Below are 16,885 nucleotides of genomic sequence, written 5' to 3'. Positions count from 1 at the left end.
GTTGGTGGCTAAGGGAGGCATGGATGTATCCACATTACTCAGCCAGGAATTCCAGTCATATTCTGGTCACAGCTTGCTTGTTTCCTCAGGATCCTGTGCTCTTCACGTTGGGTGTTCTCTTTGCCCTAACTGATTTCCCCCGTTTGGGAGCTCACCCCTGTGTGAAAGCTCATTGTTTGCACCAGGCCTGTGTGTGGTGCTGAAAATAAAAATTCTGCAGCACAACAGATTTGATTGCTTCATTTTCTTGCCTGAAGCACACTGTGATTTCTTCCCCTGTTTGTCTTCGTGGGTGGAACAGGCATTTCAGTATATACTGCCACACTCATTACAGGGAGTTCTTCCATGCTAGAGATATTAACATCTTTGTTATTACTGCCAGTTCCCTCCTCCTCCCCCGTACCAAGCGGTTGCCTGAGCTAGAAATCCTATTAAGGACAGGCTTCCAGTAGTAGTATTCTCCTCCTCAAAGTGAAGAAGACCTCTTCAGAGGTCAGATCCTTCTGCTTTCTCAGAATCCTGTCTCCTTTATGTTCCTTAGAAAGTCATTATTAAAATTGTCAAAACCACTCACAAAAACATCACAGAAATTCTCAGAATCAATCGAGAAATCATAATTACCCCTTTGTAATCATTAACAACTCAAAACCGTAGTGTTCAAATTCAAAAGTTTTATGCAAGAAAAAATGCTTAACATTTAATATAAAATCAGTTTGACACAGCCTTATTTTTCAAATGCCATCATTTTTCTGTGCATCATTTTCTTGTTCATTTTCAGTTCATGAGACAATTAAAAGACCACAACTGAAAAAGTCATCCTAAATACTTTTTAAAGCCTTATAAAAACATTCATAAAGTGCCACCCACAAAAGCACCTAAACAAGACTCTGAAACACCTATTAGGAGGTTAATGTAGCTAACTGCTTCTGAGGGCTAAGCTGTCAGATGGCAGCATGATTTCTGGAATTGTCAATTTAACAATGATACAACCCAGCAAAAGCACTGCTTCCTAGATGTGGCCCCAAAAGAGCATCAGCTGGGCCCACAACATGCACACAGAGGCACCCAGCACAGAGTTGCAGGGGTTTCAGATAAATAGATGCAAACACCATCTAAAAGCAAGACTACTGGCACGTGGGAGACCTGGATTCTATGGGAAGCAATCAGCCCAGACTCTGGCCTTAGTGTGAGGGAAAACACAGGCAGCTTGTACAAGAAACGGGTACAAATTTTAGCTGTTTAATCCTGGGATAAAAATCACTCCCCACTAGAAATAACAGGAAAAGACATTGATCCTTGGAACATCCCTGTGTTCTCTCTGTCCTTGAAGGTACCACACTGAGTAAGTACCTTTCTGTTCTTCATCCCCAAAAGAGAGGCTCACAACAACCACTGCACCACAGTGAACGTGCTCTAGTTCATTTAATTCAATCAGCAGTGGCCTCCCTCTTGGCTTGAGTGGCTGGGCAGTGCTCACAAACAGATTTGGATAAATCCAACCAAAAAAAAAAAAAAAAAAAAAAAAAAAGAAAAAGAAGTAAAAAAAGGGACAGGCTCTGAGGGCTCTCTCCACCAAAATTCATGTCCCATACAAGATGTCCAGGGAGCAGCTTTATGTCTTCCCAGCACCAGCGAGCTTCCTATGGTCCATGGAGCTTTCTCCTCTCCACCAGCTACTCCGCGTGGTGCTTCTGGTGCCGCACCAGCTGGGGCTGGAAGCGGAAGCTCTCCCCGCACCGGGAGCAGCGGTAGGGCTGCTCCCCGCTGTGGATGCGGGTGTGCTTGATGAGGTTGGAGTTGCCGCTGAAGCCGCGGCCGCACTGGCTGCACGTGTAGGGCTTCTCGCCGGTGTGGGTGCGCGCGTGGCTAATGAGGTCGGAGCTCTGCCCGAAGCGCTTGCCGCACTGCCCGCAGCCGTAGGGCCGGACGCCGGCGTGGGCCCGCTGGTGCTGCAGGAGGTGGCAGTGCTGGCTGAAGCTCTTCCCGCAGGCCGGGCACTTGTAGGGCCGCTCGCCCGTGTGCATGCGCTGGTGCTTGATGCAGGTGGAGCTGTCGCTGAAGAACTTGCCGCACTCGCTGCACGCGTACGGCTTGAGCCCCGTGTGGATGCGCTGGTGCTTGAGGAGGTTGGAGCTCTGGCTGAAGCTCTTCCCGCACTCGGCGCAGGTGTAGGGCTTCTGGCCCGTGTGGACGCGCCGGTGCTGGACGAGGTGGGAGCTCTGGCTGAAGCCCTTGCCGCAGTCCCCGCACAGGAAGGGGCGCTCGCCGGTGTGCATGCGCTGGTGCTGGAGCAGGTGGATGCTCCGGCTGAAGCCCTTGCCACACTCCGGGCAGATGGTGGGGCGCTCCACGCGAGGGGCTCGCCGTGAGGCTGCCACCCTTCTCCCTTGCCTTTTCACCAGGCTGATGTCAGAACAGGGCAGCTTAACCTCCTCCTCCTCCTCACAGCCACCTTGCTGAGCCTCTGAGCAACCACGCTGACTTCCATGGCTGTCCCCAAACTGCTCCTCTCCTCCTCTGGAGCCCACTGCCAAGGCATCCTGCAGATATGCGCTTGTAAGGTGATCTGGAAGGGGCCCCAGCTCACCACCTGGAAAAAAAAATACGACTGTGTTTCCCACTGGGAATTGGCAGAGCAAACAGGCAAGCTGTTACCTTAGGGAGCCTTGTTTGCACCACGCAGGAGAAGCAGTAAATGGAAGACTGGGAGCAAATGGCAACCCAGCTGGAGAAGCTCTGTAGCCTCACCATACGACCCAGAGCAGACATGCCATGAACAGCAGGGCCAAGGGCAATGCTACAGGTGTCTCCTTATCCCCAAAAAACGTTCACACGTTCTTAATACTCCCTCTTCCTACACACCCTTACCTGCAAGCTGACAAAGACAAGCAGACTGCCTTCCCTGAGGGGGAAAGAGCAAGTCTCAATGTGACCTGCATAAAATAAAGTGGCTCAAATAGCACTGAGGCAGCCCAAAGAGCATTTCACTTGCTCTGTGTTTATAGACTTACATAACTTGTTCCTCACCCGTGTGCGTCTCCTCCAAGGCTTTGTATTCCTGTTCTTCTCCCTGGTCCATCTGTGCAGTTACATCAGGTTCAGCAATCAGGAACCCTTCTTGCAGGACCAAACAAAAGCAATCTTACTTGAATATTCAGCAAGAGCTTGTCATATTGTCCTAAAATCCACTGCCCCTGCTGAATATTGGGAACAAAGAGTGGTTACTTAAAGGAATGGAGTCAACTGAGCACAACTAACATTTAGGGACATCTTGTGCACTACTGAGGTATCTGGTGTCAGATATTTTCTTTAAAGGAGACTCAAGGTTGCCTCTCTTCTGGTAAGTGATACTCACTAGGACATGCACCAGACGAGCTAGGCTCAGAATTGGTTGACAGTAATCATAGATACAGGTGTCAGAAAAGAGCAAAAGCCAGCCATACTTACACTTCTTCAATAACAACAGCCAAAAATCTAATTACTCTCCTAAAAGTATTTTACATAGACAATTACTTTTTAGACACCAGAACCCGATTTTCATATTTGCTATCTCATCTCTTCTTTTTCCTCCAAGACTCTCAGGCTGAGGCAGAAAAACCCAACAAAAAAGCAATTTGATGTCCTGTCTGCTCTGGCTGGATTCTGCCAGTTCCCAGCCTGGCATCCCTGCTGAGCTCCAACAACCACCATGAATGCAACTGTTGGGCAGGCTGCCCTTGCAAATGCCATCAACACCCAAGACAAGAATTTCTCTGTCAGTATTTACTATTTTGAGGCCAAAACCAGCCAAACAGTAAGCACCAGCAGTTAGCATCAAGAAGGCTGGCATTAGCAGTTGCTGAAGAGAAAAGGCAGAAGAACAGGGAAAATAGAATAGTAAGAAAAGATCCCATTTTATTTTATAAGGTAAGAATCAAAGACAGCAGGAAAGGGATACCAGGAGGATAAATCTAGGACCAGGGAGCGATGTGCACCACAGCTAAAGCTGAGATCACTCATGGGAATATTTTTAAGGCATTTAAGACATTACTTTCCCCCCTGTCCCCTTTCAATCTTTGGAGTTACTTGTTTTTATCACTTCAAAGATGCTGCACAACCACTCAAGCTCCAGATGGAACTGACTTACTGGACAGATGGGCAAAACACTGCAAACTAATGGGTGCCCAGACCACTTCATCCACCACCAGCTATTTAATGATGGGAATAAGGGACTGGATAGTGTCAGAATCAAGGAGACAGCTCAGATGAACGGAACAGTTTTGGACCTCAGGTGCCAGGGATTACAAAACCACCAGTCTTGAAGTCTTTTATTCTCTGTGGCAAAGCTGGACAGAAGGAAAGTGAGCAAGCAAAAGAAAAAGGCTGCAGTTGTGAGCTGCAGAATCAAGAAGGAAAACATAAACAGATGAGCAAAAAGGAAGCTTTAGCAAAAAAAAAAACCTGCCATAATCTGAGTCCCTACTTCAAGTATTTGCTGAAAGCTGAAGTGCACCACCCTTGCAGATGGATTGTTTCCAGCAGTTCCAAGCTGATATATAAAGGGAGGTTGCTTTCTGCAGCCCTGCAGCTCTCAGGATTTTGCCACTCCTGAGAATTTCTGCTGCAACAGTTTGGCAGCTCAGCCAGCCCAAGCTATTTACATGCAGCAGATGGGCAGCCCCCACGCCAGAGCTGCAGTCAGAACCGTGTCCACACACAGACAGCTCCCCCAGGCAACTCACCAAACAGAAGGGGTTTGCTCTGAAAGCTGTCAACAAACAGGAACTTTGGGGGAGAAAATCCATCAGCATTTCAGAGGTGGTACCAGCATCTGACAAATGCCCGACAACCACTGCCCTGGGGAGCATCTCAGCAGGCAGACAAGGTAGAAGGAAGAGTTCCCTTCTGACCCAGCACAAATTCCTAGTTCAGGTTGCCACTGACACTGCTGCTATGCTCAGATTTGCTATGGCAGGAAACAGATAACTTCTATCCAACTAATAGGGCAGTCTGGACAAAGAAAGTACTTCTTCCTTTCCCAGGATCACAATCATGTGTCTGTGAAAGGAGGGCACAAACTGCATCAACAGAGGGACATTCCTGCAGGGATTTCATCTGTTACTAGCAGAAGCATATCCTTGGGTGTATTGAGTTATTGCTTGAATGTGAAAACCAAAACAGGGAGATCATCTGTGTACGTAAGGTTCCTGTAGGCAATGTCCACAGCTTTACTAAAACAAGGTATGAAGGGTACCCAATCTGGACCTCCTCAGGGAGGCTCTGCAGACAAACCCTACTGTTCCTGGGGCCTTGGCTTTAGTGTTGTAATAGCCTGTTTTTGCATTTGGATCCTACAATGGATGCTCTTTACCTCGGCTACTCATGTTCTCTTCTGACCACACTCAGCTCTGTATTCCTGCCATGGCTATAGCGAGGTGTGGAGGTTCTGGGACTCATCCTAGGGCAGAGCTCCACGCTCCCAGCTCCCTGTGCTCCTGACGTGCCACCAGCAGCCGAACGCCCTCCCCACGGCCTTAGGAAGACATTCAAATCTTCCTCTCCCCAGCTATTTTTTGGGACAGATAATGCTTGCGGTAAAATCAAAAGGTGATGACATTTTTTTTTTTTGAATCACCGAAAGCTGTTAATTATGCAGCTGCACCCCCCGGTGTGGTGAGAGCCCCCTTCCCTGCGCTGTCAGATTTGATCACACACTAGGGTGGGGGGACAGGAGGCAGAACGGGAGGGGACGAGGATTTCCCACCGAGCCGGAGCAGGGGGCAGAGCTGGTGCGATCAGAGGCACTGGTGGGAGCTGGGGAAGGACAGGCCTTTGCTGTGCGGCGGACGGGAACGGGGGAACTGCGCTCTCGGCACGGGATGCAGGCAGGCAGGCACGGCAGCAGGGACAAGCCGGCCCTGCCCCGTCTCCTCCGGCCGCCTCCTTCCTCCGCAGGGCCGGCACTCAAAGGCTCTGCCACGGAAGGGGGTTCAAAGCCCGGCCCCGGCACCCCCGGCCCCCATCCCGGCGGGCGGGGACAGCGCCCAGCCTACCTGCAGGGCTGCTCCCATCCCGGCGCTCCGGATCCTGCTCCGCGGGCAAAGGGCGCTTCCTGGGCGGGGCGGCGGCGGGCAGAGAACCGGGGAGGCCCGGGGGGCTTCTCCTCGGCACCGGGGTACCGCCACCAGCCCCGGCATCACCTCCCGCGGCCCGGGATAACCCCCCCAGCCCCGGGATAACCCCGCTGCCCTGGGTACCCCCCCGCATTCCCGGGATAACCCCGCTGCCCTGGGTACCCCCCCGCATTCCCGGGATAACCCCGCCCCGCAGCCCCACACCGCCCGGATTCAGCGCGAGGAATAATGCTGATGGCACAGCGGTGCTTGGGGTTCTGCTACAAGTCGCGTTTATATCCGAAGTCAAGGATTTTTTTAATGTGTGTGTGTGATGCTCTGCCAGTGAGGAGCTGCACGAAGGAAAACTGGGCGGGAGCGTAGCCGGGATGGGTGACCAGAACTGGCTGTAGGGATATTCCACACCCTAGAACTCGTGCCCAGTATATAAACTGGGGAGTTAACTGGAAGTGGAGCCACATTGCATTGTGCATCACTCTTCCCGCCCCCCCCCCCCCCCCCCCCCGTTATATTATGATTACTATTTACCATTATTATTGCATTTTACTTAGTTTTCAGTTATGAAACTCTTCTTATCTCAACCTAAAACTTTTGCTTTTGATTCTTCTCCCCACTCCACCGGGCTGAAGAGGAGAGAGGGGGGTTGAGCGAGAGGTTGTGTGATGCTTCGTTTCCAGCTGGACTTAAACCACAGAACAAGCAGGAGCTGTGACATCGCACTGCCAGGCTTAACTTCAGGACAGAAGGGAAAGCAGCCGATGTGGGGGGTATAGTAGGTATCAGTGGTAGAAAACAGGACACACAGCAGTTCCATGTGAGGACACCATGCTGTAAGAGGTGGGAGAAGAGACAGGAAGTCACTGTTCTGGAATAATTTGTCCTATTTGGAATTTCCCCAGTAGAATAAAATGGTTTTACACAGCTGTTTTTACAATATGATGTCTGCTCTTCCTAATTTCTCCAGGTAACTCATACATGGAGGGAAGAAGAGATTTGACTCTGCGTGTTTTCATGAAATGTGGTGGAAAATGTGAGAGCTTGGGTGTTCGCTTGAGTTCTTCCCACACTGATGCTGGAGAAGTTCTCCCCACACAGCAGGTGACACGGGAAAGGGTTTGCTGAGGCATGGTGACTCTCGGCTTTCCCTGCCACCTTACCCCGGGACCGTGAGCAGGTTTGCAGGCAGAGGAAGCCACCCTGTGGCCACAGGCAGGAGACAGCAGATGGGTTTCCCGAGGCCGTAAAAAACCAAGTTGCTTCTCACCTTGGCCCCTGTATCCCAGCTGATGAATACACTGCCTTTATGGGTGATGGTTTTGCTCCCAGGTGATAATACAGAAAATTGCCCAGCCTTCCCAGGAGCTAAAACACTAGTGCACGTAGTTTGTGCTTAGCAGTGGTACAAAACAGGTTGGCCATGAGATGAGGACCCACATGATGACAAAGGAAGAGGTGTTTTTCAGGAATCTGAAAATCTTTCCTGCTAAGGAAGCGACAAATACTCTGAAAGCCTCCAGATTCCCTTTTCACTTCAAGCTATTGTTAGCAGGGCACAAACGATGTGAGTTAGTCAGCAACCTTAGTCACTGTGTACCCTGGTGTATGGGAACTGCAGTAAGAGACAAATGAACAGGGTTCAGCGTTGTCATGCTGAGGCTCTGTTTGTTAAGGTTAAAATATCAATTTGCATTAAAGACCTTTTCTGTTGGAGAAGGGATGACTGATACAGGCTCATTAGACTCGATGGCTGTCTACAGATGGAGAAACAGTTGTCAACAAAATAAGATGGGAATACTGAAATAGAATGAAAGGGAAAACAGAACCCCATCAATTTACAAAACAGTGCAACTGACAGGCACATTGCTGTATCCTCGTCATGCTTGTACCATACAGCACATTTGCTTGGAAGTGTGGAGGGTTGGAGATCACCGTGTTCACAGTCAAAGCATAAATGTATGCAAAATGAGAGGGGAAACTGGCTGATTGCTGGATCTCCATCACTGGAGGTTTTTGGCGTGTGGCCAGACAAAGCCCTGCCTCACCTGATCTGGTGCTGGTGACACTCCTGCTTTGAGCAGGAGGTTGGATTCCAGAGGTTTCTTCCAGTCAACATTCTGTGTATTATTTCAGAAGTTTCTGAACTATTACAGTTATTTTTTATACCATACTGTCTGCATCATGCAGACAGTTCAATAATTAAAAGTTGGTAATTTGGGAGAAATCTTCAGAAAAAGATTTGGCTGTCTTGAAAATGCATAAAGCAATGAAGTGTACAAAATAGGTAATGTGACTGTATTTCTAGGAAAAGGGAAAGAAACAAAGTATCTCTTGGTTGATATAAATGACAAGCTAGCGTTTACTAGATCACTACTACAAAGTGCCTGAATCTAGACAGAAGGTATAAAAGAACTTCTTGCATTTCAAAATATCTGTAATAGTTCAGAAACACCACCATGTCAAGCCTTGGCTCCATTTTTTTACTACATCAGAGCAATTTTGGTCTTTGATTACTTTGAACTTCAGGCTGGCTAGTGATTTAACAGTCACCTTTCCTTTATTTTTGGTTTTGTTTTGACAAGGCAAATATATCAGTTTTAAAAGGCTCTATGCTTTTATTATCACAAGTATTTTGTCTTTAAAAACTTCATAATGGTTAAATAGTTGAAATTACCAAACCCACATGTTGAATGGAGAGATTATTGGAGAAAAGCAATGAAAAAACCCTGGTGGGAATGACAGAATAAGAAGTACTGAGCTGTTTTTCCATTTTCCAGCAAGCTCTAGCCAGTCTTAACCTTTGCATTTCTCTCGGTATTGTAGTGCCGAAAGGAACACGGTACCTACCCAGCAGCTTTTCTAGGAATTCATTTATGCTGAGCAAAACTGCCATCTGAATAGAAGGAAGTAAGTTTAATAAAGGCATTTGAAGAATTGTGGCTGCCCACTGAAGACTGTTTCTTAAACTTAGGTATTGATCAACCGTTTTCACCTGCACTGAAAGAACTTTTGGCGTGGAGTGATGCATCAATCACTTATATGCAGAGAGCAGCAACACTCTGAAGAGCTGCTAAAAGAGAAATAAACAAGGAGAACAGTTTGCTGTCTTACTCTTCTTCAAGGCTGTTTGACAGGAAGCTCTATTCCAAGTATTCCAGCTCCATCAACACATGCAGTTTTCCGTAGCCTAGGGAAGATTGCTTGTGAACACTGAAGAAAGTTAAGTGCTTTCCAAGCAGATAATGGCAGCCCTTGGTTTGGATGTGAAGTATTAAATCTTCCCCTCCCCCAGTAGTTTCTGATGTGGGAATTACAGACTCACAGGTTGGAAGGCAGCCCTGGAGACCACCTAGTCCCACTCCCTGCTGAAGCAGGGTCAGCCGGAGCAGGCTGCTGAAGGCCGTGTCCAGTCGAGTTCTGAGTATCTCCACATCTCCATGGCATTTCAGGGGAAAAAATGGCAGGAAGCAAACTGACACCAGACTGACTGAAAAATTGGAAAGCAAACAGTTGCTGTATCAATGCTAAAATGCAACTACCCTAACCTAGGCACGTGCTCATGGAAAAAACCAAGTGAACAAGCAAATTGCCAAAAGCTTGGCAGCATCCCTGTGTCATGTTCCATTTTTTATAGTTCAGGGCACCTTCACTGTGTTTCAGGGAGGTACACGTTCTTCACACCACAGTATGTGCCAGTCCTGGGAAAGGATTCCAGCTTAAGGTATTAATTTCATATTTGATTAATAACTGCTGCTTTGGGCTTCTTGCATTGAGTTGAATCTACTAGCAGCCTTAGAAATGGGTGCAGAAAGAGGAGCTTTCTGTCAGGACACTCAAGGACACCTGTGCCAGACTGGGACTGAAATAGCCATCAAAGTGATTACAAACACATGGTCAGGGCAAGCAAGGAGTTGCCACAAACTTCTTGCTAGGTTTGACTCAAGCTTACCCAGACTGGATAAACTGCAGATTTTCCAAATAAGAAGAAGATAAAAATGTGTGTGTACATCCGTGGACCTGCTGCTTTTAATGTGCTGTTTTGTTTACAAATGATGACATGAGCTCCCTTTATGAAGAAATTGACCAGTGTGTTTGGCCAATTACCTATGCAATGCAAAATCAAAGTTATGCTTGTGCACCAGATTCACGACTTTGGCAAGTGACGTGTAGTTGAGGAGATCTACTTTATTTGATCTATAATCTCCCCTGTGAAACACAGAGGGAGATCACTGGGCGTTTTCCTAGGCACACACTTGTAGAGCAGCAGTCTGTAGCTGACATGTCTGAAGGTTAATGTAAGGAACCTGAGAGGGACCCTTCCCTCACCAAAACAGAGGGTAGCTGTCATTGTCTGATTTTTTAAGACTCCCTAAGTAAAATTCAAGGAAAAAAAGCTCTTGTGGAGATAAAGGAGTGTAACAGCTAGGGGAGGAGAATCAACCAGGGGCAGCAGAGGCATTCCCAGCTTTGAGTAACTGGAAAAAAAAATATTAGAGAAGACTAGAACAAAGAACAAGTGAACACACCTGTGTGAGTTTATCAGAGCAAACCCCCAAGCTGCCGAGGCTCCCGGGACAGCTGGCCAACACACTGGTGCAAGCTTGTAAGTGGAGGCTGTGTTTGTGTCCCCAGAAAAGCTTGTGAGTTACGGGAGTGACTCCCTTATCTCAGCTCCTGATTGCCTAACTGCTCGTTACCTGGATTTATGGCTTTGGCCATGCACTCACAAAACCAGCTGAGGGCTGAAAGCTGGAGAAACCCTGCAGCCTGAAAAGCAGCCAGGGAAACTGCATTGAGTGGTTTTCAACAGATGCTCAGTTTCATTACATCTTTAGAAGACAGACAAGGTTTAAATATTTTGCTGGTTGAATAGGCCTTAAGTTGCACCAGGAGAGGCTCAGATTGGATATTAGGAAAAAATTCTTCACTGAAAGCATGGTCAGGCATTGAAAGGATTGCCATACTGAGTCACACTGAAGATCCATCTAAAGGTAAAGGACTGCTTGTAAGAAAGGCAAGTGCTGGATGATACTTCCTCTGTGAGACCCTTCCAAGTCCAGCTTACCTGTGCCCTGACTGCTTTGCCCAAAGTTGTGCCCCCAGTTTGCATTCACGTGGTTGCAGCAGCAGTGCTCTCTTATGTTGTAACTCACATTGTCATTTACATCACAGTTTTACAGGTTTGTTTCTAATAGTGTTTTCTTTGCAAATATCTGAACACGATATTCTAGTAAACATCTTACTCTCTTGAGCTTTCTGTATCTGCAAACAATGCCACCTACTGATGTCTTAGTTTTAATTAAGCTCAAAATGTAATCTTAGAGGTCTAGAGGAAGAACTCAACATGTAAAGGGTAGAGTGCCCTTAAAACGTGTAAGTTTTTTAGTGAAGCACTGTAGTCGTCCCTCATATTTTTTGCTGAGGCATTTCAGACTGCTTGAAGTATAATGCAGTCTCCTGTCACTTAATTGCCACTTGCCTGTGGGAGGAAAAAGGGCTTGTTTGAGCAACATGGATGAAACACCCTCAAGGAAATGGCAAACATCATAGATCACGGCCTGCAATTGTCCCTTGAGTGTGGCATTGATGAAGCTTGCTGTGATCTGCCAGCATATTTGTAAAACGCAGACGGATTTCAATATTGTACTTGGTGATTTGTGAGTCAGTCCTCTCACGCTTCTCTGTTTGTGCTAATGAATTAGGAGATCAGTTTCACTGGGGATGCAGAGCCTGTGGCAGAGCATTGATTAGGTATTTAGAAGACAACATGCAAAACGAGCATGCTGAGCAGCAGAAGTTAGGCAAAATGAAGTGACCAGTGTGCATTCATTTTTCCAGCAGTTTTCTGGGAAGTAGCAAAGCAGTCCTGATGTAGTCCTGTGTATGGAGGGACAGCACTGGGAAGCCAATCAGAATGGGTGAAGGGAAATGTGATGTACAATTGTGGGAGAATTGGAAGAAGCACGAATGAGGTGCTTGTCTGTATTTGAAAGCTTGTTTTTCACCAGAGAGAACTTGCAACTTGTTTTTAATCGCTTTAACTCAGCTTTGTTAATTTTTAAAATTACATAAACGTCCTGAAGTGTGCTAAGAAAGCTGTGTTTTGCTGTCAGACATCTGGGGAATAAGACGTTCTTGTACTGAAGGGGTCAGTCTTTCCCCACTTTTTTCCTCAGGCAGTCTGTTGTTGAATTACTTCATTTTGGGTTATGGCTGATCGGGGAACTGAGCTATATTAACATGGTTATTTGTTTAAATATTTATTTTCTCGACCTCATCAGGGTAATCACGTTATGCAAAGTAAAAGAGAGCGGCCCCGGGTCCCGCTGCAGCTCCATTTCAATCGGAACCGATGGGCTGACAAGCTCCAAGTGCATCTGTGCACCTGAAATTGCGTGCACCAGCCTTATCTGCCCAAAGATAATGGCATATGCAAATTATCTGGGCTCCAGTGGTCTGTGGGTGCTGAGAAGACGTGATTAACAATGATTATGAGACTACTGGAGGCTGCTGCTCTGTGAAGGTTTTGCGCAGCAAGCCCGGCAAGGGAGGCTGGAGTTATTCAGCTGCTTTTCTCCTGAGCCTTCTCTAATTACAATGACTGCCTGAGGATCCAACGAGCAAGACAAAGCTTAAAACAAAAAGCTCAAACAGACCTGCCTGTAAACATTTGCACAGGTACAGGCACACCTGCACAGGCTCACAGTTCTTCAGAGCAGGAGAATAATGAAGGGCACAGTGATTTCAGCAAGACTGGTGTTGCAAGGCGACATCTTTCCACTTTGAACCTGGTATAAAGATGTAGCTAAAACCCCAACTACTGCTACTCAGCCAGTCTTGCTGCTGGTTTGGGCTGTGCAAAGGCTCAGCCACTTCCTGGCTGCCTAATAAACGTGCTGCCTTGTTATCCAGGTGAGGAGGAGCATCCCCAGTTCAGTGTGGCAGGAGGGCAGAGGAGCTGTGCCATTACCAGCAGATCTGCAGGAGGGTGAATGGATTGGTGCCTCTGGGGACCTGCACTGCTTGTGGAGGTCATTTAATGAGCCTTTGTGTGGACTGTTGTGCAAGGATTGAAACTGGGGAAGGCGCCTCTGAGGCTGCACTCTGTCCATCCTTGTTACAGCAAAATATGTTAATTATTAGTGTAGCTGCTCTCCTTCAGAGACCTTTGAAGCTGAGTGACATTTGCTGCCAATGGCACTGACAGACATCCAGCATTTTATCTGGTTTCATTAAGCTGTCCTATTCATTTAGACCTCTGAGTTGCTGCAGGACTGCACATGGTTTCGACTTCTTGTATTTGCTGGCTTTTTGTGCTTGTTTCTTGCTATTTTAATAGTTAATATTTAATTTGGATGCTTTTGTGTTGAAAGGAGCTGGTTTGTGCTTTTTCCCTCCCTTTTCTTATGAATATGTAATCATAGGCTGTTTGTTTTCAGAGTGCCATGGTTTTCACAACAGTCTCCACGTTTGCAGAAACCAGGCAGTAAAGAGACCCACAAGGCCAAGCTGTGGTCAAACACAGCCTATCAAGGTAGCAATGAAAGTTGTGGGGGCTCTGGTAAAGTTTGCATGTGAGAAGCACTTGACTTGTTGATAGGATGGCAACATGTATTTTTAGTCAGGCTGAGATCTTTCAGATGGTTGCCTTTGAGATTTGCCTCTCATTTCTGTACGTCTGTAAGCAACAGCAAGTAGTTATTTTGGATAGTCACTGTGAGGCAGCTGACATTTGTTTCATTTAAAGGCTTTTGGAAGCATGTTCTTCTCTGACCCTGTACTTGCTGAACTGGGGATCAAGGCATTGCTTGACAAGCAGGGAGACAGCCTGTTCTCCTCCTCAGGAGTTCTGTCTGTTTTGGTGCTCATCCTGAGTGCCAGACCTGCCCTGTGTGCACTTTTCCTTGTTCCGTGTTGGAGGTGGTGATTTGTGCAGAGCCAGGAGGCAGCAAAGACACGTTCAGTCAATAATTTGCTGCTCAAGTTGCAGCCTTGGTGCAGTGCGTGTACTGCAAAGGGGAACTTCATCCTGCAGGCTGCCTGTCAGGCTGGGAAATCAGATTCTGCGAACTCCAGAAATAAATTTACTTTCTGAGGTGACTGCTGAGCTGGCAGAGAGGCATTGGAACCACGGGCTTCTCTAGAGACTTGCAGGAGTTTGGCTTCTTTGCATATGCTCCTTTGGCATATCGAGGAGTGCTTTGCACTGTCTCCTGTGGCTTCATATGGTTTGTCACATCCACAGGGAAAACTGGAAGCTGAGGAGGATGCATGGCACTGCTGTGGGTTTCTGTATGGGGTTACACTATTTTACACAAAGTTTGTTTCCTTGGGGGAAGCGCTGATGCTGCAGGTAACTGTAACACAGGGGGTTGTTTGGAGACATCCTCACACTTTTGATGATAAAGACATGCACCAGATACAAACAGTTGGCAGTGTTGGGGTATTTTTGCTGAGGGTCAGAGGAGCAGTTGCCAGTCCAAACATGCAAGTCCATCTTTAGCAATTAATCTTCCTTGGCTGACCTGCAGCTACAGCTTTGGATTTCTTTTGGCTGTGAAAAATTGTCTGATGATGTGAATGTCCACTGTCACACGGCATAGAAAAAAGGGAAACTCACCCACAAGTTCATAGCAGACTCTGCTGCCAGTTGATGAAACTACAGGTTTGGGTTATTTTAAAATGAAATATCTATTCTATCTAAAAATTCTCTGCTTGAGTTCAGTAAGGAAATAATTAGCATGCAAGAATACTTGGATCTAAGCTAATGGGATTTGAAGGTTTCCTGGTGAACAAGCCCATGATGAAGTGTATACATAATTGCAAAGAAAAGGTCACTTTTGAAGAGTTACCTATTTCAAAATGATTTGACAATTATTCATATTTTATAATAATCATTATAAATATTAAATATTATTCATTACAGGCTGCGTTGTGTGCACTTGTTATTTTTGAAGGTAAGAAAATTTATTTAATCCTGAGTAATTCCCTAGTAGCAGCATGTTTTTATGCTAATCTGGTTTGGTGTGGATGTGTTCTTAGAGGTTTCAGCTGTAGGTTTATTAGCTGCAGGACCAGAACAACATTTGTGTGTTGGGTTGAAACAAAATTATGTTCCCAAAGTGTTTTAGCATGCTGCGCTCGCTGTTGTTAAGTAGCTTCTGCTTGAAATTAATTCCACTGGGAAATAAAAGACCTCGGCTAATGGAATTACGTCAGTATATTTAGAATATGAAAAAGGCAAGCAATTAAAAATAGAATATTAATTAATTAAGCTTACGGCTTCCTCTTAAAGATTTAATGTTTGAAGGAGCACTGTAATAAACTCTAGCAAGATAATACTAATAAAACAAATATAATTTGACAGAGTTGGCTTATTAGATATTATTAATTGACTATGAGTTGAGAGTTGTGTCTTAGTGTTTACAGAGAGTAGAAACAGCTGGATCATTAGCTGTCAGCAATACTTTTTAACATTTATCAGTTTATGCCATTTGTGGCTTTATTTAATAAAAAAACTTCACAGGAGTTTAAAGAAATTTGTCATTTAAGCTTTATAAAGCTGCTAGGGAGGAAGACTGGTAGAAAGCTTCTGGGCATAATCTGTGGCACTTGGACAAGCCAGGCTTTAGTGCTTAGTTAGGGACCACACACTCCAGTGGCTGGATTTGGAAGTAGATCCCAATTCTCACTTTCAAATCCCAGCTCCCAGGTGGTGTTCTCAACCCCCCATCATCACCAGAGTTTCAGCCTGATGTCTACAGTCATGTTCAATTGTTTGTTAGTGCCTTCTTCCCATGTGCTGTGCTTTCAGCTCCCAGTGATGTGCCCAAGATCGATGGATCAGGCACTTGTTTGTGTTATGTTGCACAGATTTATGTGTTCAAAGTTGGCAGCTGCTGCCTCTGCCTTTCAAAAAATCATCAAGGTTGGAAGAGACCTTTGAGATCATCCAGTCCAACTCTCAACCCAGCACCAACCTTAATCACTCCTAAACCATATTCCCAAGTGCCACATCCAGGTGCCTCTGGTACTTCCAGAGATGGTGACTCCACCACCTCCCTGGGCAGCTTATTCCAATGCCTGTCCACTCTTTCAGTGTAATTTATTTATTTTTTAAAAAAATATTTAATGTGAACCTTCCCTGGCAAAAGTTCATGTCAGTTCATTTTGAGCTCCTGTGATAATCTAAATGAGAACTCCTGCATGTTATACTCTTGATTTAAGGTTTGTTACACTTGCAATTAGCATTTATGCTTCTCCTACAAGACTGAAAACAAGATGTTACAGTTAGACTTTTAAACTCAGCCATTTAAGCTCCTAAATGTGCTGAGCTCTTATTGAGCATCCTTGTTTAATTATTGGGTGCTATTTTTAGACTCTTTCACATCTCGTTGGTTTTGGGGTTTTTTTTTGTCTCTATCCAGTTCTTGACTTTGCCAGCTAGAAAAATTAGATCTTTATTTTGATATGTGTGTTAACCTAGATATTGAGGTCAACCCAGGCCAGCAAGGTTTACTAAAAGCTGCCTTAGCCTTCGTGAAGTCTGACCCACAGTGGAATAATGTGGAGATTTTGGGACCTACAAAATACTTCTAGTTTAGATGGGAAGATAGAACAGACCTACAGGAGGGGTTTCAGGCTGAGACATGTCCTATCTTATTTTGAAATAGCTAATGGACTCAACTGTGTTATGGCAGGTGGTTTCAATGTGGGCAGAATCTTTGCTAGTCAGAACAAAATAATCTTTGCCCAGAAGCAGTTAGATTTTTTAG

At 46.0% G+C, this 16,885-nt stretch overlaps 1 protein-coding gene across 1 annotated transcript; it reads right to left on the bottom strand.

Annotated features, from left to right (window-relative positions):
* Nucleotides 1-646: 646 nt before the first annotated feature.
* Nucleotides 647-6,070, bottom strand: LOC138119988 (zinc finger protein 3-like). Its single transcript, XM_069032360.1, has 3 exons — nucleotides 6,033-6,070; nucleotides 3,028-3,197; nucleotides 647-2,590 (listed from the first exon to the last, which is right to left on the bottom strand). Exons 2-3 carry the CDS (start codon nucleotides 3,077-3,079, stop codon nucleotides 1,674-1,676), a joined length of 969 nt encoding a protein of 322 aa, XP_068888461.1. The 5' UTR covers nucleotides 3,080-3,197; nucleotides 6,033-6,070; the 3' UTR covers nucleotides 647-1,673.
* Nucleotides 6,071-16,885: the final 10,815 nt, after the last annotated feature.

Source organism: Aphelocoma coerulescens, chromosome 1 (genome assembly GCF_041296385.1).
Source record: "Aphelocoma coerulescens isolate FSJ_1873_10779 chromosome 1, UR_Acoe_1.0, whole genome shotgun sequence".
Lineage (NCBI taxonomy): Eukaryota > Metazoa > Chordata > Aves > Passeriformes > Corvidae > Aphelocoma > Aphelocoma coerulescens.
This window is presented reverse-complemented; position numbering and strand designations above follow the sequence as displayed.

Coding starts and splice junctions, on each gene's coding strand:
- LOC138119988 (XM_069032360.1), bottom strand. CDS start 3,079: ATGGACCAGGGAGAAGAACAGGAATACAAAGCCTTGGAGGAGACGCAC. Junction 2,591..3,027: donor CTTGGAGGAGACGCACACGG/GTGAGGAACAAG, acceptor TTTTTTTTCCAG/GTGGTGAGCTGGGGCCCCTT.